Source organism: Miscanthus floridulus, unplaced genomic scaffold (assembly GCF_019320115.1).
Source record: "Miscanthus floridulus cultivar M001 unplaced genomic scaffold, ASM1932011v1 os_2356_4_5, whole genome shotgun sequence".
NCBI classification, from domain to species: Eukaryota; Viridiplantae; Streptophyta; class Magnoliopsida; order Poales; family Poaceae; genus Miscanthus; species Miscanthus floridulus.
Genome location: NW_027098260.1, coordinates 36,813 through 59,524, shown reverse-complemented (window position 1 = coordinate 59,524; position 22,712 = coordinate 36,813). Strand labels below are relative to the sequence as shown.

Here is a 22,712-nt window from a genome sequence, read left to right as displayed (position 1 = left end):
TTTAATTAGTCCACGTTCAAGGCCTATCAGCCGGCTTACTAGCTAGAATCTATAATATTTTTTTTTTACAATAAAATAGTTTCAGCCAACTTATCAGCTGACTTTAATATCAGCCGAATAGACCCTTACTTCTGGACTGCCGGCATTCCAGTTTCTTCTTTATGTTTTGTTGATGAAGACGGTGTAGGGCCCCATTGCCGGCTGGCGTCTGCGCACGATCACAAAAACAAAGGCCATGCTCCGATGACTAGTGTTGCCTGGATCGATAGCCTCTTAATCCATTGGCCATGGGATCTATGAGTTAGAGCTAGTTTGTGTTAGTTGAAGCTCAACTAGTTCTAAAGTAGCCAAACAGGAGGAGCTAGAGTGGGTTATTTGCAACTAGCCCACCTTAAAAAACTATCCCCCCAAAGAGGATGATTATTTGGGCTAGTTGGGGACTATTTGAGGTGAGGGTCCTACTGTTTTCCTCTCTACTTTCACCCACACCAATGATTTGGAAAGCACATTTATTATCATTTTAACCCTTGTATCCAAACATCTCTTAGGCTAGAGTTAGTTCAGGGCTAGTCCTAAGCTAAAAACTAACTCTAACCTTTAGCTGTGCTAGAGTATCAAACAGGACCATTATGTTCCGGTCGATAGCAACGTAGGGGTTTTAAGGTCGAGGACACGTGCTTTGGAATTACCAGTCGTATCTGCAGCCATTTCCTCAGGTACTGATGTCGGTGAAAGAGACGTCGGCTAGCCACGGTCCACGGGTAGATTCAAGTAATCGTGTCGAGGTCACAACTGCAACCTAGGGATCTCAGACAAATGGTCCGACAAAGGCTAACTGAGCTGTAAGTTTCGACTCGCGCACACCAGCTGACACGGTGGGTCATGCTACGTGGATTCTTCAGGCTCCCCGCGCGCGGCACCAGCGGTTTGCCACGTATCTTCGCCAGCTCGTCTTCATGTCCTCCATCATTTATGCGTCTCTCTTTATTTATAAAGATCGAGACAACACTGCCTACTTGCTGCTCTTTGTCGACTGACATTATCCTGACGGCTTCCTCTCCAGACCTTCTGCGTTGCATCACTGCACGTCTCAGCTCGAAATTCGTGATGACTCACCTCGGGACGCTCCACCACTTCATCGGCATCTCCGTCACGCGCTCCTCCGACGGGCTGTTCCTCTCGCAACGCCAGTATGCTGTTAAGCTTCTTCAGCGTGTTGGCATGTCCATGTGCCATCCCTCCACGACGCCTGTAGAGTCCAAGTCCAATCTCTCAGCTACGGATGGTGCCCCACTCACCGACCCATCCGAGTACCGTAGCCTCGTCGGACGCTACAGTACCTTACTCTCACCCACCCTGACCTGGCCTATGCGGTCTAGCAAGTGTGCCTCTTCGTGCACGGCCCTCGAGAGCCGCACCTTGCCCTCGTCAAGCACATTCTTTGCTACGTCAAGGGCACTCTTTCTACTGGTCTCCACATTGGCACCGGTCATGTACAGTCTCTCACGGCATACTCAAATATGGACTGGGCAGGGTGCCCCAACTCCCGCCGCTCCACGTTGGGCTACTGCGTCTACATCGGTGACAACTTGGTGTCTTGGTCGTTCAAGCATCAGGACATTGTCTCTCGCTCCAGTGTTGAAGCAGAGTACCGTGCCATCACCCACTGCTGGTTGCGCCAGCTTGTCTAGGTGTTCCATCTAACGCTACTCTCTGCCACAGTTGTCTTATGTGACAATGTAGTGCTGTATACATGACAACAAACCCCGTCTATCACTGCCGGACCAAGCACTCGAGATTGACATTCACTTCGTCCGTGAGAAGGTCATCTTTGGCGAAGTTCGTGTTCTCCATGTGTCGTCCTCGCATCAGTTCGCGAATATCATGACTAAGGGCTTGTCTGTACAGCTATTTACTGATTTTTTATCCAGTCTGTGTCTGTGATCCTCCTGCTATGACTACGAGGGGTTAATTAATAAGCATAGATTTAACAAGCATAAACCTAAATAAATCTATAACTAAGTTATACATGATCCAATGAGTTTAAAATTTTTAGTACAGTTCAAGCATACAATAATTAGCCCACCATAAAAATTTCATCATAATTGGACCATAGAAGCTGTAACTATGAATTATTTCAATTAATTACGTAAAAGCATAGATTCAAAGCTACATAAAAAATTTTATATTATAGCATACCATATTATATGTTCAGTGTGTAGATCTACTCATGTGGAGTCCAACAAAATTAGATTTTCTATTTTATGATTTTTTTTCTGATTTACTATGATTTTTTAAAGATTCAGCGAAAATAAATAAAAAGAAAAAGATAAAACCACTGTCACTGTAGCAAAAACACCGTCCAAAACCGCTTGGGAGGTTATTTAACCGATTTTGAAAAGTTCAGGGGGTAGAAAATCTAGTTTTATGGTTTGGGGGTGAAGTAGTCCACCTTGAATAGTTGGGGGTTATGTAAACTTTTTCCGATATGCATATATATAGGGGTCTATTTGTAAATATACTGACAGGCTTGTGGCTATATATATGAAAGTCATCCCTCCCTAATAGGTTTGAGGTGTTCTCCCTATTGCTTTCTACATTTAGTTTATGAATTGTTCCACAAACAGGCCAAGGTTAGTCATCGGAGGGAAAAGGATATATTGCAAAATGCCATTCACAACGACATGTATTCCAATATAACTTGAGTTCACATGAGATGGTCGATTAAAATAAAGTTACTTATCAAACAGAACAGGAAAAAGAAGTTTCACTAAATATTTAGATGTTTACACTTCAGCGGAGTTATACATGATTAATTAAGCTTATAACGAACAAATATTTCACAATAAAAAATGGCGCGTTCTGGCAATGCCGGATTACTCACAGAGTCACAGACATGTGAGCTCACAGAGAATAAAAGTGCAAGGTACCAACTCTTATTTAAGGAGCTCGTCCCTAACTGTCTGTGCTTATTATCACCGAAAGAGAAAGACTATGGCTGCTTCCCACACTTGCTTTCTCGACATTTTGTCTGCAGGGTTAACAAGTGCAAGCTAGCATCTTGGAAGACATAAAGATTATAATTAACACGCTAGCATCTTGGAAGACATAAACATTATAGTTAACACCTTTAAACCACTTGTATTAATCAGCTTATGAGTTTAGAAATACTATAAACAATTATTAATAATCAAGGTAAAGAATTTGTTTTTGTAGCCAATTATCCTACCCGAATAGACCATTAACAACAGTTGGCAGATTACGCAAAAGAGTGTCCCATGCCCTAATTGTCCCTTCTGCTAGAAACTTATAGTGTAAAGTAATAAACCAAATAAATGGAACCAAATATTCTGATTTATACCTTATTCCGACACCATGTATAACACTAGCCTTGTACATCGAGAGCAACACAATGGCAAGCAGCTGGGAAAGATGTTAAAATAAGTCATTAACAATGACTAAAAAGTTTACTAGATTACTGTTGAGTTGAAATCTGGATGACAGAAAGCAAATACACAATATGGTAAAAATTAACCTTTAAAACACGATTATTTTACTTTAAAAGCATAAAGCATATGTCATGATTCACAAGAAAACATCAGGTCATCAATCAAATCCAACAAGAGGTGACTCTTACAATGAAGGAACAGAAAAATGTAAATTTCCATTTTAAGCAATCTCAATATCACACTGTTACAATCACATTCTGTCCTAGGGTTTCTTTGATTGGTGGATGAGAATTATTGCTTTGCTCCCCGGGAAGTCAATTGAGGTTTGAATTAGCTGATTACTTTGGGTGCATAGGTGTTGTGAAAACATCATAACAACTATGTTCAATGTAGCCGATCCTAATATTCAGCATGTGATTAGAATTATCCTTGATGAGGCTCATCTATGATGCCTTGGCGCTAAGGGGTTAGCACATTGGGAGGTGGCCACCAGATAGATGGTCTTGATAACAATTGTGTTCAATGGAGCCAATCCCAATATTTAGCATGTGATTAGAATTATCCTTGATGAGGCTCATCTACGATGCCTTGGCGCTAAGGGGTTAGCACATTGGGAGGTGGCCACCAGATAGGTTTGGTTGTGTGTGTTTTTATGTATATGTACCTAAACTTTAATTATGTGTATTGTGTTTTACTTCGAGTTCTTAATGAAATTATACGCAACTCTCTTGCATATTTGAGCAAAAAGATCCTCCCCCCTCATGCCATGATTAGTGAGGACTCGTCTGATGTTTGAGAGGAAAGACATGTCACTTCTTTTGCCCTGTGAAGGCCTCCTCACGTGCCCGCAAGGCGGCAACAAGCGCTCCTGAACTGTATGCCACCCCCCCGCACAAGGGCAAGAGGGGCAATGACCCATTTGTTTACCTCCCTCCACCACCATCCTTAGTGAACATGCATGCTAAACGAAAATATAGTAAGTTAGTGTTTACACCAAAATTTGGTAAGCTTATCCTAGAAAGAAAGAGATTGGCCGATGATGTCAAAAGCGAGAAAGTTTCCTAATCAAGGGATATTTATGAGCCGGCCAAGAAATATTATTTAATTAATTTAAGAGAGACATGACGTCCATGTGCATATTAGGATGAAAGAAACAAGGACATGTATCAAATAAGGAAGCTTCATTAGCAAGGATTCTACATAAGAGAAATTAGAGTCCATGTATCTTGGTATTTCCTTTTATCTAGTCATATTCGTTTAGGACTCTTATCAGCCCAGGGTATAAATATAAACCCCCGGCTATTGTATCAAGGACAACAATCAATCCAATATACAAGTCATTTAGTTTTTCGGCTTCGGCCACCCCTTAGGAGTAGGAGTAGAGTAGATCTCGGCGAGTTCTTCAGCAAGTACGGCTGCATCGATCCGATCGACCTCCACTGCTTGTTGTAAGTACTGTCATGGCTTATACCTCTGTTCGTACGGCTGCATTGATCCTGTCGACCTCCACTGCGACTCTGGTATAAGTTAGTTATCAATTCTTGCCTAGTTCAAGTATGGCTGCATCGATCCGATTGACCCCTACTACATGAACTAGATCAAGGTCAAGTTATTGGCTCTATCTTAGAATGACAGTCTTTGGTAGATTCATTAAGTTACTGATATTGCTTATTGCTTTCATTTTTTATCTAAATTACAACAATATCACTCTGCCTGATTAGGATTGATCTAGATCGGCCTTATATCCTGTTTAGCCCATCGTTTGTTAATCTAAAATTGATCTAATCTGTACATTAAACGATGAGTTACGTTTTATCGACTGTTTTACATCAATCTTGATCGTGCATGGCGTGTAGTTAAAGCATGTTGCGTCTTGAGTAGATTTATTATCTAGCGAAAACCGTTCCATGACCCGTTATCATGGCCTGTGTGATTCTATCTCACACCTCACTATTAGCACTGTGGAGTGGAGATCGTTATTCGGTAGGTCTATTCCTGATAAGGCATGACTTTAACTGTGCGCTATGCCTAAATTGACTGTTTTAGCCGATATCGAGTGCTTTCACAAACAGTTCGCATCATGAGACCGTTGAAGTAAAGATAGGTTGAAGGATGTGTTAGCCCCATGATCTTATTATTGTATTACGGCCTGCATAATTCTGCCCCATGCCCCACTGATATTAGTAATGAGTTAGGGTCGTTGAGTCTATTGTTATTTCTATGGCCTACATGATTCTGCCTCATGCCCCACTGGTCATAGCGATAGATGAGATCTAATATGTTCATTAGATTTATCTTTATTAAACGGTTAAATGGTGTTGAATTGTTTCTTTATATAAAAAGGGGTTCGATTGCTTGTAATCATTGGCTTAGCATAAACCAATCATTATTGACATCTTATTGCCATTAATTAATATCTGCTCAAATAATGACATTTATCTTGAATGATAACTGATTCTTCTTATACAACCCAATGAGCTTTAACCAATTTATTCTTATGAATATGCTGAAATCAACTATTTAGTCGATCTCCTTTCATATCGGCTCTCAGAGCCGCACATTCAGGACTGTCTGGCAAAATCGGTAAGTTCCGCCCTTAATTACTGATAAGCTTTCTCTCTTTGTTAATTATAGGGTCAAATTGACTGGTATGTCTCAGGAGGAGTGCGCAGGATCGACCATCTCTGCGCTGAAGCTAGGCGAATCTACAGCTCCATCGAGCAGACCCTTCCGACTTGCTTCATGTGTCCTCGACACGAGATAAAATTCTATGTCGACACATGTTTTTGGCACGCCTGGTGGGACCCCACAATCATTATGGCGGTTCACAACAACAACGACATCCTTATGCTGTGAAGGGTCGAGATGGCGGACTAGAGGGGGGGTGAATAGTCTTTTCTAAAATTAATCGTGTCGGCTAACCGATACAAATGCGGAATTAAAACTATCGGTCTAGCCAAGACTATACCCTACTATATATGTTCACTAGCACCTTGCAAAGATAACAAATATGCAACAAAGGTGCCGGGCTAGTTCGAGCTCTACTAAACAATTCTAGGAGCAAGGTTACACAAACCTATGCCACTAGTATTTTAAGCAACAAGAGAGCTCCTACACATGCTAGTAAGCAAAAGCACAAAGCTAACAAAGCTCACTAGCAATGCTCAATAACAAGGCAACCAATGCCTAATTAGAGAGCGCAAATACTTAGCTACACAAACTAAGCAATGTGACTAACGAGGTTACTAAAACCAAATTAGCCACGCAAGGGAGCTACTTCTATGCTACACAAGCAAGAAGGTAATTAGCAAGCTACACAAGCAATCTAATTACAAGAGCAACTACACAAGCTTAATATGTATAAAAGTAATTGCAAGCTTGTGTAATGGGGAAGCAAACCAACGGGAAGAACAAGGTTGACACGATGATTTTTCTCCCGAGGTTCACGTGTTTGCCAACACGCTAGTCCCCGTTGTGTCGACCGCTCACTTGGTGGTTCGGCGGCTAATTAGCATCACCTGCTAAGCCCGCACGTCGGGCGCCGCAAGAACCTACCCCGGAAGTGAGGGTAGCTCAATGACACGCTTTACTAGAGTTGCTCTTCGCGGCTCCCGCGGGGCGAGCACAATGCCCCTCACAAGCACTTCTCCGGAGCGCCGCACAAGCTTCTTGCGGGCTTCCACGGAGACCACCACCAAGCCATCTAGGAGGTGGCAACCTCCAAGAGTAACAAGCACCACCGGCTTGTAACTCGATCACCTAGTGCCACTCGATGCAACCTCACGATGCAATCGCACTAGAATCGCTCACTCACACAATCGAATGATCACTATCAAGTATGTGTGTGATGGAGGGCTCCCAAGCACTCACAAGCATGAACACTAAGTCCCTTGAGGTGCTCCACACCAGCCATGGCCGAGGGCCACTTCTATTTATAGCCCCAAGGGCTAAACTAGCCGTTACCCCTTCACTGGGCAACGGTCGGGCCGACCGGACGCTCCGGTCGTGTTGACCGGACGCTGGACCTCAGCGTCCGGTCGCCCACAGACGACCACGTGTCCCGGTTCCAACGGTCACTTGACCTGACCGGATGCAGCAGCACTCAACTGACCGAACGCTGAACCCCCAGCGTCCGGTCGTTTCCAGTAAGCTCCCGAGCATGACCGGACGCGTCCGGTCGAATGCGATCGGACGCAGCCAGCGTCCGGTCACACTCCAGCGACTACTACACTCCACGTCAGCGCGACCGGACGCAGCCTGCCAGTGTCCGATGCATTTAGATCCAACGTCCGGTCAGTTGACCAACGTTAGCATCTTCTCCATTTTCTTCACCCTTGCTCAAGTGTGCTAACCACAAGAATTTGCATCCGGCGCAATAGAAAATAGGCATTCCATTTTCCTGAAAGCGCCGAATCCCGCCTCACAAGCTCGGCGGGAGGGACAGAGGGACCCAAATCCATCTCACCCCTACAAACACCACCTCCTTTGTAAATGTGCCAACACCACCAAGTGTACATCACCATGTGTAAGTGTGTTAGCATTTTCACAATCATTTCCCAAAGGATGTTAGCCACTCAACTTGCCACGCCACTCGATCCTAGCGATAATGCAAAGTTAGATCACTCGAGTGGCACTAGATGACCGATATGCAAACAAGTTTGCCCCTCTTGATAGTACGGCCATCTATCCTAAACCCGGTCATAGACTTCTCTACACACCTATGACCGGTGAAATGAAATGCCCTAGGTTATACCTTTGCCTTGCGCATTCCATTCCATCTCCTTCAATGTCGATGCAACACATGCACCAACACGATCAACAATGATATGATCCACTTCATATCATCACATGATCATATTGGTTCATCGATCTTGACTCTACTTGCTCTTCACCGTTGCCATCGTCCATCGGCGCCAAGTCTTGCTCAAGCTTCACCGCCACGCGGTCCATCACTCCAAAGCCTTCGACTTGCCCTTCACGCTTGCAACCGGTCCATCAAGCCAAGTCTTGTCTTGATCTTCTCCATCTTGATCACATGACTCAATGTCATGTCTCATGTGCAATAAGCTCCTTCATCATCACATGTGTGAGCTTTGCAACATCTCTAAGCCATTTTCACCTTCATGGCATATGTTGCTCACACACATGTACCTGTGGACTAATCACCTGTGTATCTCACATAAACACAATTAGTCCACCTAAGTTGTCACTCAATTACCAAAACCAAACAAGGACCTTTCATGCTGCATTATGAAGATCTACCTAATGGGGATAAGGGTATCATCAGCAAAGCTATAGAAGAGTTTTAGAACAAATGTTTGTTGTCCTACACCAAAACACGTGACAGATACGACTAAAGATGAAGACATGCGTTTCTTTAAGGAAGTTGTAGACAAATCTATTCATGATGCCATATCAAGCCATAATGAAGCTTTCATGGACATATTCCACAACGCCATGAGAGAGGCGATTCATGGATTTCTAGTTGGTCAAGGCGGACCGGCTTATTACAAAATTCCAGATCCATCGACCCAAGGGACTAATCAAGTGGGTACCAGCCATCAAGAAGCAGCACCAGCTGGTAATGGTAATGTCCAGACAGTTTAGGGTTCATCTGAACAGGCTCAAGGAACTACTATGAATCAGATACAGTATAATCCTGGACCATCAGTACAATATGAGCAACAACCGGTGGGGCAAAGTTAGAACCAGGTGATCAATTTTGGCACATCAGGCCACATACCATCGTTGGCTCAAAAATAGCACCATCAATTCAAAGGATCCATAGAGATATAGACCCTTATGTCTACAATCAGTGACTTCAAGCAGCAAGCCACCAAAGAGCCCAGCAGATTGAGATTCCACAAGGGTATCACTATGGCACGGATTATAACACCCTTCACATGATGCCAAATCTATGATACCAAGGCACATGGGATTTCAATCCACAGATGGGTCAGCTGGTGTAAATCCAAATCCATTACCAATTGGGCTGACCTAGAGAAGAAATTTCATACATATTTTTACACTGGGATCGGAGAAAAGAAGATTACCAATCTGATAACTATAAGACAGAAGACTAATGAATCAAACACTGAATTTATTTAGAGATTCTGAGAAACCAGGAACTTGTGCTTCTCCTTAAACTTGGCCAATGATCAACTAGCTGCTTTAGCTGTTCAAAGAATGCTGCCGATGTGGAAAGAAAAGCTGTTGGGACAAGAATTTGACAACTTGGGTCAATTGGCTCAACAAGTAGTAGTGCTCAATAGCCAATTCCAGAGTATGCGCAGAGATACCCAGTTCCAAAAGAGTACCACAATAGCCGAAGCTTATGATCCATACTCAGCCGATGATGGCTATGAAGATGAAGAAGAAGAAGTTGCTATGGATGAATGGAATTGGGGCAAGAAAACAGTAATGGTGCCAAATTCTTGAGGAAGAGGAGTCGAGGAGAGCTATGACTTTGATGTCACCAAATCAGACAAGCTCTTCGATTTCTTGCTTGAGAAAGGGCAAATCAAACTGCTCGATGGTCATGTTATGTTACCCCCTGATTAGTTAAAGAATAAGAAGTTCTACAAGTTCTATAACACTACTTCTTATTCCACTAATGAATGCAGAATCTTTCGACAGCATATATAGAGGGCTATTCAGCAAGGGAGGCTCAAATTTAATACGCCTCAGAAAATAAAAGTTGATGGTAATCCTTTCCTAGGAAATCAAAACATGGTTGATGCTGGGCTACTCAAAGGAAAGACTAAAGTCCTAACATCAACCAAATCAAAAGAAGTCGGAACAGTCGATCCCAAGATGCAAATATCGGCCGATGAATACATGGAAATTAAGAGATGCCGCGATGAGCAAAAGAGCTGATATGAGTAGGGAGGAATGTCAAAAGTAGGGACAACAAAGCTGCAAGTTACATCTCGGATTCTATTGAATAAGTGACATCGACAGAAGGAAAAAGATTATCAGCGTTGGTTAAAGGATCAAGAATACCAGCGTCAACTAGAAAGAGAAAGGTATGAAAGGAAACAAGCCGAATCACATTGGAATTGTTCTTTCCTCAGACATTGCTAGAATGAAGGTTTGAAGTTGCCTACTAGACATGACTGTCCAGAATGCAGCAATCAGTATTGGGAGTTTAGGTAATCTCAAACCAACCGTCGATCTATCCATACTCAAGATGCATATCATCATAATAATATGGATCAGAGTTTAAAAAATGGAAGTGTTCATGATCGGCTTGGAAAGCAAATTATTGATCAAAACTGGGTTGATCATGGAGAAGTTGACAGAGAGAAAATATGTTTGGCAGGAAGACCAATGGTGTACAGAAGGTTTAATAAGGGGCCAGAAGAGAAGGGTGCAACACTTAAGGAGCAAAGAGTTGAAACAGGCTCAGACATCCGATAAACCTCAAGTATGGCATACTAAGCAAACAGCCAATAGAAAGCAACCATTGGCAAATATCCAAATGACTTTTCTGTTGCCATCAAAATTTAGAGCTCTGGTAGATCAAGAAGTTTATTCAGATTTCGATGAATCAGAGTATAAGGAGATAGTTGCCAAGTTGATGGTTGTACAACAAGCAATATTTGATAAACCAGTCAAGCATCGGCACTTAAAGGCTTTATATATGAAAGGTTTTGTTGATGGGAAGCCGATGAACAAAATGTTGGTGGACGGAGGTGCTTCTATCAATCTAATGCCTTACACCACTTTTTATAAACTTGGCAAAGGACCATGAGGTCTGATGGAGACTGACATGATCCTTAAGGACTTTGGAGGTAATGCGTCTAAGACCCGGGGGGCAATAAACGTCGAACTGACAATCGAGAGTAAGACTCTGCTCACCACGTTCTTCATCATTAATGGAAAAGGGTCATACAGTTTACTCCTTGGTCGTGATTAGATTCATGCAAACTATTATGTACCATCAACCATGCATCAGTGTTTGATGCAGTGGCATGGAAATGATGTCGAACTAGTTCGTGCTCATGAGTCTGTAAGTATCGCAACAGCCGATCCAGTCTTTTGGGAGCTTGGAGACTTCGAATGCTTTTCTGGCAAGTTATGGGAAGAAGGCTTCATTAAAATCAGCAATGAAAGCCAATAGCCGATGCAAGCGATCGGCTCTTAGAGTTTGTTTTAGTAAATAGTCACGGCTCCACGTCGGCCATTAGATTAAGGAAGAATAAACAGTGGTCCTAGAGATGAGCTTAGGCCGACATATGTGAACACTAAATGGAATCCTAAGTGCGAGTAATAATTGATAGATTTCTTAAATGAAGTTTTGTTGCACTTGATGAGGTGCTTGCTCTGAATCGATCGATCGTTTAACCTTTGGTTTGAAGAGTTCTGGTGCAACCTATCAATAGCAATTGACGAAACAAATTTGAAGGAATATTACCCTAACATTTGATCAACACTTGATAGCTGATTCATTTAGTCATCGGCTCTAATAGCCAGTACCAGAAGGGTATCGCCTCTAGTTCAAAAAATAAGCCTAAAGATGTGAAAAAGCCGATATGATACGTATCGCCTATAGAGCAAAAACAAAAATGAAGATAGTCATGACAACAAGGGCATATGCACTACCATGATGTACCTACAGCGCGCTCAGTGGCCAACACAGGAAGCCTCTTGGCCAGCCCTGACCTTTGTTGCAGTTTGTGGCTTTAACAAGCGGATTTTTCACAGTGCTCTTTCTGTGTTCTCAACTTGATCTCATTGCAGGACTTCTGAAACTGACAGTTGCCTTATTAAAAGTTAGAAGCAATAAATGAAAGATTGCTCGCAATCGGCTCAGGATTGGAAGATCAAGACATCAAGCCTATAGATCCCATTATGTAGTGCATGCAAGTCAGATTTCCATGCATATATATACACGATGTATGTGGGCACAAAAAGGATGAGTCAGATCTTGGAAGTACGTGCGGTCATGCCATATCATATGTTTGATTGAGAATGTAGAGATCATAAGTGTGGCAGAACCTCCTAAGTTATAGGGCCCACATGCACCTATCACTGTCCGACGACCTTTGACGTTTATGCATATGTTTCCATTAACTTAAAAAGACTGCCGGGTGTCCTCGGGGAACCCTGAATCATCCACAATTTCTGAGCAGGATCACATTACAGAGTCATTGCAGTATTACAATATTTATTCAAATATCAATACTAGAGTAAAAACAGCGGAAGTCTTACGATAACATAGTTTACAAACTAGTTGTTTCAAACCTTACAAACTAAGTTCAATAATTATTACAAACCATAGTAGTAGTGGAGTGGCATAATTAACATATACATAACACACAAAATAAACATCCTGCCCAAGGATCACACATTTACTTCTCATCGTCAGAACGAACGATAGTCATGCAGCATGATCCAAAACAGATCTGCTCATGAGGCTCACCTACAACAAGGGGTCAATGAACCCTGAGTACAAAAGTACTCAACAAGACTTAACCGAAATAAAACTGATAGAACTCAGGGATGCCGACTCATGGGATTCAAGGTATGGCTTTAACAATAATCAAAGTTCTTTTGCGTAAAAGCTTTTTAACAAAATTCTTTGTATAGAAAACTGCATAAAATCATATACAAAGCTGACACAATCCATGTTGAGATCATGAAACTTCATATCCAACACCTTCACAAGACTTATTCGAGTTCCAGTTATTAGTACTACGATGATGAATAGAGAAGTGAGTCTCCATAACCGAGGAGCAACGACGATTCGAACCGATTAAACCCAGCTGGGGATTCCAGACCACACGACATATGTAGGTCCTTGACCTACATATATCAACCTACTCTCGGATCCTCTAAAGCAAGAACGGGTCCACGCCACCCAAGAATATAGTACTCCACCAATGCAGCCCATTGCCATGTGGGTACACGCTATTCCCGCCATCTCTCCACTCCTAGTGCGTGAGTAGCCATTCTCGTAATAGAATCGCCAAGTTCAGGCTTACCAGAGTATGTGGTTAGTACTATAAAGTCTCATCGCACACAGTTCAACAACGGACGTGCCTTAATCGACCCAGGCAGAAAGAACCCGCTCATAAGACCTCCATATCTTGTGGCTCACACACACCGAGTCCGCCCGGTCTAGATTTATTACTCCACGTTCCCATATCACATGATAACATAAGTTAATCAAATCCTGTTTAAAGTTCGCAGGTGACAGGTAATCACCTGACTTTCATCGTTCTACGCATAGCTAAGCATAACTAGGCATATACGAATTTAAAACTGGTAATATGGTAATTATGGAATAACAAGGTGGGTAATGTACCAATTTGACTTGTACTTGACTCCTAATTACTTAATGCAGTAAAAAGAAGCAAAAGAAAAATCAATTTGTAAAATACAAGGTAGGGTTGTATGCATCCGGGGCTTGCCTTCGTTGACGGAAAAGTCCGGCTCCTGCGATGTTTCACAAGTATTCGATCCGATCTCAACAGACGGATTAACCTCCTCAACAACTTGATTAACTACCACGTGTTTACCTTCGTTCACTACACGTAATAACAATGACATGTTTAACATGATGCGGAATACGAAACATGATGCTCGATGATGGATGCAAAAATTAAGAATTTGAATACAACTTTCCTTCGCGGTACAGTGGCAAGTCAAACTAATCAAACCTTTTTCACAACACCCAAATCAATTGCCAAGGATCATTATCAACTAATCACCCAAGGACATCACTCAATAAAAAAATCAAACAAAACCTAATTCATTAAAGGTTACAATTTGCTTTTATGAATCAATTATTTAATTCAAAATTATGAAATAAATCAACTTATTCTAATTGAGCTCAAAATTTTAGTAAATGTTCACTACATGGTAACTAAGTGGCAAAACAAATTTCATAATTTTTGGATAAATAAATAAGCCTAGAAAAATCATGGAAATCCATTTATTAATAAATTGAGCAATTTTTATCACATTCAAAAATTACTGAAAACATTATTTTATATTTTTCTTAAATAATATACATCATAGAGAAGTCACACAAAAATTTTCATAATTTTTGGACCTCTAAATAAATCTACACAAAAATAACAAATTACATCACTATTCATTCAAATCTGAAAATAGAAAAATCCATTTGAACGCTGAGTCACTGACAACGGGTCCCACCTGTCATCCCTACCCTCGCGCGTTTGACCACGACTGCGACGGCGCTGACCGGCGTAAACTCGTTGACGGTGAGTCCAACGGCGATGGCCAAAGTACCAAAATGATCACCAAGACTAGGCGCAGCGATTGACATCCCTATCAGCACTGATTACGGCCCTATACTAGCTCGTCATCGGCCATGGCGGACGCGGTGGCACGGCAGTGCTACGCCGGCGACGTGAGACCTGTAAAGCTTAAACAGAAGGCCTAGGAAGCATCAGCAGCTCACCCCAAACGCGACTGAGTAGAGCACAAGGCTGGAGGAGCAACGGAGAGGTGGGTCAACGTCCCAAGCAAGCACGACGGAGCAGATCGTCGTCGATGGCGATGTTCCGGGAGTTGTGGTGGTCAAAATGAGAAATCAATGGGTCATGGAGGACTACAGCATTGTGGTGAAGCTGAAATAAGACTCAGCAGGGGCAGAGGATCACCGTAACACGCTGGCCACGGCGAAGCGCTCGCGACGGGGACGCTGCCGGCCGCGAGGAAGAAGAGCGCGCACCGTGAGTTTCCGGTGAAGACAAGCCATAAGGGCTGGTTTGCTGGGTGCACAAGGAACTAGCGGAGCTGGGACATGCTTTGCTACGATGGCGCGGGCGCAGGTTCGACGGCAAAAGCTCAACGGAGCTATGGCAACGACGCCGGGAAAACAGAGGAAGGGAAACGGTGAAGAACGGCGACGGCTCAGGCCTTAAGGAGCGGCCAGAAGCGCTAGGAAGCCATGTAGGAGCCTTTCCCATGCCAGCGCGAAGCCGAGGACATCCACGCGCACGTCTGGAAGCGAACCGAAGGTCGCCGGCGGTGAACACTGTTCACAGTATTTATAAGTTTGCCATTCACCAAAATTCACAAATTACTCTCAAATTTTCATAACAACTCAAAAATCTCCAAAAACAAAAGTTGTTCAAAATCAAAAGTTCTACAACTTTGCTTTTATAACCAACTCTTAATTCGGTCTAGATTTTGAAATGAACTTTTGAATTCAAATGGGGAAATTTAACGAATTACACCTTTTTGAATTACTCCAAATTTTTCTAAACAACTTGAAAAACTCCAAAAACAAACTTTGCTTAACTTGTCAATCTCTACACTGTTGCTTTTGGGCTCAACCCCAAAATATGCTTAGATTTTGAAATGGATTTTCAGGGTAGGGTTTAAATAATGAAAATCAGGGTTTTTTGGAAAATTCAAATCCAAACCAAATTTTGACATGATTCAAATAATTCAATTCAACACTCATAACACAAATGTAAACTTGTCTTAGTGAATGCATATCAAAGTTTGCAATATGAACAATTACCTTGCAATGCATATGATGCCATGTCATGTTTTTAATATTTAAACACCCGGAGTGTTACAATCCTTCCCCCTAAAAGAAATCTCACCCCGAGATTCAAAGCCATAGAGTAAGTAATGGAAAAGGAAATGTGTCAGTCCAAAAGCATCCAGAACTTGTCCATGAAACAGCTGAGGTTCCTTTATAAAACACAATTTGTAGCAACCGAGCTCAACTAACATTACTCTATTCTATATTGATGCTAGAAACTCTGGAAACTTTTCTAACAAGTAATCTTCTGATTCCCAGGTAGCTTCCTCTTCTGAATAGTTGATTCCATTGTATTTTATAGAACTTGATTGTCCGTCTTCGAGTAACACGATCTTTCTGATCTAACACTCGGATAGGATATTCGGAGTAAGTTAAATCCGGTTCTAGTTCCACTCCTTCAACTTCAACATTTTGTTCAGGCACTCGGAGGCACTTTTTCAATTGAGAAATATGGAACACATCATGCACAGCTACGAGATGTTCAGGTAATTTCAAGCGATATGCCACTTTTCCATACCTCTCCAAAATTTGATATGGTCTAATGTATCGGGGTGCCAACTTTCCTTTAACACCAAAACGGTTAACTCCCTTCATTGGTGATACTTTCAGATATACAAAATCTCCTTTGTTAAATACCAATGGTCTCCGTCTTCTATCTGCATAACTCTTTTGGCAGGACTGAGCTATTTTCAAATTACTCTGTATTTGCCTAACCTTGTCTTCTGTTTCTTTCACAAGGTCAACTCCAAAGAATCTTCTTTCTCCAGGCTCAGACCAACTCAACGATGTTCTGCATCTACGACCATAGAGTGCTTCAAATGGAGCCATTCTAATGCTTTCCTGATAACTATTGTTGTATGAGAACTCGGCCAAAGGTAAGCACTCATCCCACTTATTGGAATAGTTAAGGACACAACACCTTAACATATCTTCAAGTACTTGATTGACTCTTTCAGTCTATCCATCAGTCTGTGGATGATAAGCTATACTATACAGAAGTTTGGTACCCAATGAAGAATGCAATTATTTTCAAAAGTTGGAGACAAACTGTGTACCCCTATCTAACATAATAGTCTTGGGTACTCCATGGAGACTCACAATTCGCTCTAAATACATCTTGGCATACCATATAGTGGGATATGTATTCTGGACTGGAAGAAAATGTGCTGATTTGGTTAGTCGATCTATAATAACCCATACTGAATCAAATCCCTTTGATGTCTTGGGTAGACCAACAATAAAGTCTATACTTATGTCCTCTCACTTCCAAGATGGAATAGGTAATGGTTGTAATTCACCAGCAGACCTTAAATGTATAGCTTTCACCTTTTGACAGGTATCACACTTTGCTATATATCTAGCAATCTCTATTTTCATTTTAGTCCACCAGAACTTTTGCTTCAAGTCATGGTACATCTTGTTACTTCCCGGATGGATCGATAACCTAGTAGCATGTGCCTCATCTAGAATTGACTGCCGCAACTCAGGAACTTTTGGTACCACCAGGCGATCCTTGAACCACAACACATCTTCATCATCTATACTAAAGCGTTCCGCTTTTCCACTCTTGACTCTTTCCTTGATATGGGCTATACCCTTGTTTTCCTTCTGAGCAGCAATAACTTGATCTCGAATAGTAACTTCAACAATTATGTTGGTCAAACTACCTTGTTGAATTACTTCTACATTCAACTTCTCCATTTCTTGACATAGCGTCAAACCCATTGTCCTCACTGCTAGACAATTGCAATAACTTTTGTGACTAAGGGCATCTACAACCACATTTGCTTTACCCGGGTGATAATGTACTTCCAAATCATAATCCTTAATCAGTTCTAACTATCTTCTCTGTCGCATGTTCAACTCTGACTGAGTAAAGATATACTTTAAGCTTTTGTGGTCTGTATACATATGGCATGTATTACCAAGCAGGTAATGCCGCCAAATCTTCAGAGCATGAACCACAGCTGCTAACTCTAGATCATGAGTCGGATAGTGTTCTTCATGTTGCTTAAGTTGCCTGGACACATAGACAATGACTCAACCTTCTTGCATCAATACACATCCAATACCAATACCTGAAGCATCACAATACACATCAAATGGCTTCTCGATATCAGGTTGGGCTAATACTAGGTGCAGTAGTCAATAGTCTTTTCAAGGTCTGGAAAGCCTCTTCGCAATCAGATGACCAGACAAACTTAACTTAGGTTCTTCAACAATTCAGTTATGGACTTTGATATTTTAGAGAAATCTAGAATAAACCGACGGTAATACCCTACCAATCCCAGAAAACTCCGAACTTGATGAACTATGGTTGGCGATTTCCAATCAAGCACATCCTTCACTTTGCCGGGATCAACTGCAACTCCTTCAGCTGACAAGACATGTCCAAGAAATTGCACTTCCTTAAGCAAAAAATCACACTTGCTGAACTTGGCATATAGTTGATGTTCTCTCAAGTGGGTCAGAACAATCCTAAGATGTTCTGCATGTTCTTTCTTATTCTTGGAATATACTAAAATGTCATCAATAAACACCACTACAAACTTGTCTAGCTCAGGCATGAATACTGAATTCATTAGATACATGAAATGAGCGGGAGCATTTGTCAAACCAAAAGACATTACCAAGTATTCATATAATCCATATCTTGTGGTAAATGCCATTTTGGGAATATCTTTAGGCTTTATCTTAATTTGATGATACCCTGATCTCAAATCTATCTTGGAGAAAACTTTGGCTCCGGCCAATTGATCAAAAAGCAAATCTATCCGAGGTAAGGGATACTTATTCTTGATGGTCACTTCATTCAACGGACGATAGTCAACACATAACCTCAGGGTCTCATCTTTCTTTTTCACAAATATTGCCAGGACATCCCGAAGGTGAGGAACTAGGTTGGATAAACCCCTTCTCAATCAATTCTTGTAATTGAGTCTTCAACTCGGCCAATTCCTTAGGTGGCATCCTATAAGCTCTCTAAGAAATCGGAGCTATTCTAGGTTGCAACTCTATGTTAAACTGGACATCCCTATCAGGTGGTAGACCGGGTAGATCTTCTGGAAACACATCTGGAAATTCACACACTACCGGAATATCCTCTAATCTCTTTGACAGCAGTTGCACAAACCTTGCCCACTGATCTTCTTAGGGTTGGAAGTTGGATGAGAAGTTGAGAATTACTATCAGGCAAACTTACTCTTAATGTCCTATTCAAAGCATCTATAACAGCCTTATGCTGATACATCCAATTCATTCCCAAGATTACATCTATATCCTGATCCTTAAGGATAATCATGGTAGTGGGAAAAATATGCCCACCCAGGTTTATGGGTACCTGGTATACCATTTCCTTAGTACACAGACGTCCCCCGAGCGACTGTATAAAGAAACTTTCCTTCGTTGCCCTAATTGAAATTTCATGCTTCACGACAAATGTTCTATTGATGAATGAATGCGATGCGCCAGAATCAAAAAGTATAACTGTAGGATGATTGGCAATAGGAAACATACCCATCATCACTGGCTCCCCTTCCGGAATTTCTCCAACTTGAATATAGAACACCCGTCCTGTCTTTCTCTCATCTTTGCCCTTCTGAGCATTCTGATTGGGGTTCTTGTTTGGTGCCTGACCCTGTTGTTGATTGGCAGGGGCCTTCTGATAATTTTGATTAGCCTGCCTAGGATATGGACATTCCCTAGAGAAATGACCAGTCCTTCCACAATTGTAACACGGATAGTTGTGACCCTGGGACATTGGAGCATTGCCACCAGGAGCATTGGTTGACTGTGAGTTTGGATAGGATATAGCAGGATGGACATTTGACTATTGCCCGGCTTGAGACTGTGGCGGACGGTAAGGAGGACGATTATGATGTACTAGATGATAAATCACCCTCTGCCTCTTCTAATTTCCCCCAAAAGATCTGGACGACATACTCTTTTTCTTTTTGAGCTCCTTATGCTGCTGATACTTTGACTCTGAAGCAATTGCAATATTTACTGGCCTCATGGTAAGTGACATTGGTGCAAGTTGTCATCATTGTTTGTAGCTTGGTATTCAAACCTCTCATAAACCACCTCTTCTTCTTGGCATAAGTATTGACATGTTCTGATGCATATTGTGATAGGTGATTAAATCTTCCCACATACTGCATCACGGTTTGATCTCCTTGCTTCAAAGTAAGGAATTCATCTAACTTCATTGCCATCACTCCTTCAGGGATATAATAGGCTCTGAAGGTAGTACGAAACTCAGCCCAAGTTATTGGAATGCCAGCTGGTTGCATAGCCACTAAGTTCGCCCACCAAGCACTTGCTGTACCTCTAAGTTGCTGGGCAGGCAAACGCAGGTTTCTGATATTTCGTGCATAGAATAAGGTCAAATTTCTGCTCCATAGTTTGAAGCCAGTCATCAGCCTCCAATGGTTCATCTGCCTTGGTGAACACTGGTGGTCTTGTGTCTATAAAATCAACATATGTAGCCTCCTGTCTATTATGGTGACGACCACGGTTTCCTTGCATCTGATTCTGATTACTTAGAGCGATCTCATGAAGCAAACAGGAATTTTCAGCCGTCACATTGACAAGTGTGGTTATAGCATCAGCTAGATTTGTTGGAACTGGTGGCGGATCTGGAATACCATCCTCATCTTGCGAAGTTCTAGGAACATACGAACCCCGCGTACGACGCATCTGCTCATAACAAGCCAAACTTTATTCACAAGCCTTTATTGAATTGCACAAAAGCTTACTCCAGACACATTACATAGGGTTTACTAATATAAACACCAACCTGTAAGTACTAAAACAAAGATACATAGCTTAACTATAACTAACTATTATACAACTCTACTCTTTTCCATGATTATTTCAAACTTCAGGCTCGGTATCCATTCTAGAATTATTACCGCCTTCATCATCACTTTCATTGATCATTACTAATTATTCAGGATCTTCTTCTTCTTTCGATTCATTATCATCGGCAAGGATGACACCGGGGTCCATGGCATTAGCTTGAGGCTCATGATTTGGATTTAGTAGATTGCTAAGCCTATGAACTTCCTCATGTAGATAGGTATTATGTTCTTCTAAATCTTCTACATAGAATTCTAGCTCATGAGTTCTAGCTCTAGCTACATTTTCCCTATGCCAAGCCTCATTTCTTCCTTCCACCGTACGAACTAACATGCTTTCACAGTTCCTGTGTGTGGTAGTGAGACGCCTCAATTGATCATGTAATTCTCCTACCTGTATAGCATCCAAAGCCCTATCTCTAGTAGCTTGTGCTAACTCCGTAGAAATCCTCTGTATCTCTGCTTGGGGATCAGGCCTAGAACTGCTACTGCTAGCACCATCATTTCTAGGGGCAAGTTGGTGACGAGGAACTCCTTTGGGTCCAGTGGACTTACGGGGCGTCATCTTGGCACGAGCCATACTATAGGAAGCCAATTTAATCCAAGTAAGACCATTTTATCAAAGTCTAAAGAGCAGCTATGATGGATTACATTACTCAAACTAGTCTCACTACTCAACTCTAGACTAAGAGGCGAAGGAAGTAACGAGTGAATTAATAATGATGCATGAATCGTTCTTACAAACCAAAAACATCAAAGTTTATAATACACATAAACAACATTTATTTTTATATAGGGCATAGTAATATTACTACTCCACCACACAAAACCTTTTTAATCAAATACAGAATAGGGAGAAAGAAATAAGATAAGTCAGAAGCAATTTGAACCAAATTATCAAGTTAAATTTAGTCATCCCAAATCAATTTGAAAGTTTTTGTAAAGCAATACAACAAAACCTTACAATGATCGCTCTGATACCATTCTATGGCAGAACCTCCTAAGTTATAGGGCCCACATGCACCTGTCACTGGCCGATGACCTTTGACGTTTATGCATATGTTTCCATTAACTTAAAAAGACTATCGGGTGTCCTCGAGGAACCCTGAATCATCCACGATTTCTGAGCAGGATCACATTACAGAGTCATTGCAGTATTACAACATTTATTCAAATATCAATACTAGAGTAAAAACAACGGAAGTCTTACTGATAACATAGTTTACAAACCAGTTGTTTCAAACCTTACAAACTAAGTTCGATAATTATTACAAACCATAGTAGTAGTGGAGTGGCATAATTAACATATACATAACACACAAAATAAACATCCTGCCCAAGGATCACACATTTACTTCTCATCATCAGAACGAATGATAGTCATGCAGCACTGATCCAAAACAGATCTGCTCATGAGGCTCACCTGCAACAAGGGGTCAACGAACCCTGAGTACAAAAGTACTCAACAAGACTTAACCGAAATAAAACTGATAGAACTCAGGGATACCGGCTCATGGGATTCAAGGTATGGCTTTAACAATAATCAAAGTTCTTTTGCGTAAAAGCTTTTTAACAAAATTCTTTATATAGAAAACTACATAAAATCATATACAAAGCTGACACAATCCATGTTGAGATCATGAAACTTCATATCCAACACCTTCACAAGCCTTATTCGAGTTCCAGTTATTAGTACTACGATGATGAACAGAGAAGTGAGTCTCCATAACCGAGGAGCAACGACGATTCGAACCGATTAAACCCTAGCTGGGGATTCCAGACCACACGACATATGCAGGTCCCTCGACCTACATATATCAACCTACTCTCGGATCCTCTAAAGCAAGAACGGGTCCATGCCACCCGAGAATACAG

At 41.6% G+C, this 22,712-nt stretch overlaps 1 protein-coding gene across 1 annotated transcript; it reads left to right on the top strand.

Annotated features, from left to right (window-relative positions):
• Window positions 1–1,107: 1,107 nt before the first annotated feature.
• Window positions 1,108–1,691, top strand: LOC136534872 (uncharacterized mitochondrial protein AtMg00810-like). The gene is made up of 2 exons (XM_066527233.1): window positions 1,108–1,251; window positions 1,380–1,691. Exons 1-2 carry the CDS (start codon window positions 1,108–1,110, stop codon window positions 1,689–1,691), a joined length of 456 nt encoding a protein of 151 aa, XP_066383330.1.
• Window positions 1,692–22,712: the final 21,021 nt, after the last annotated feature.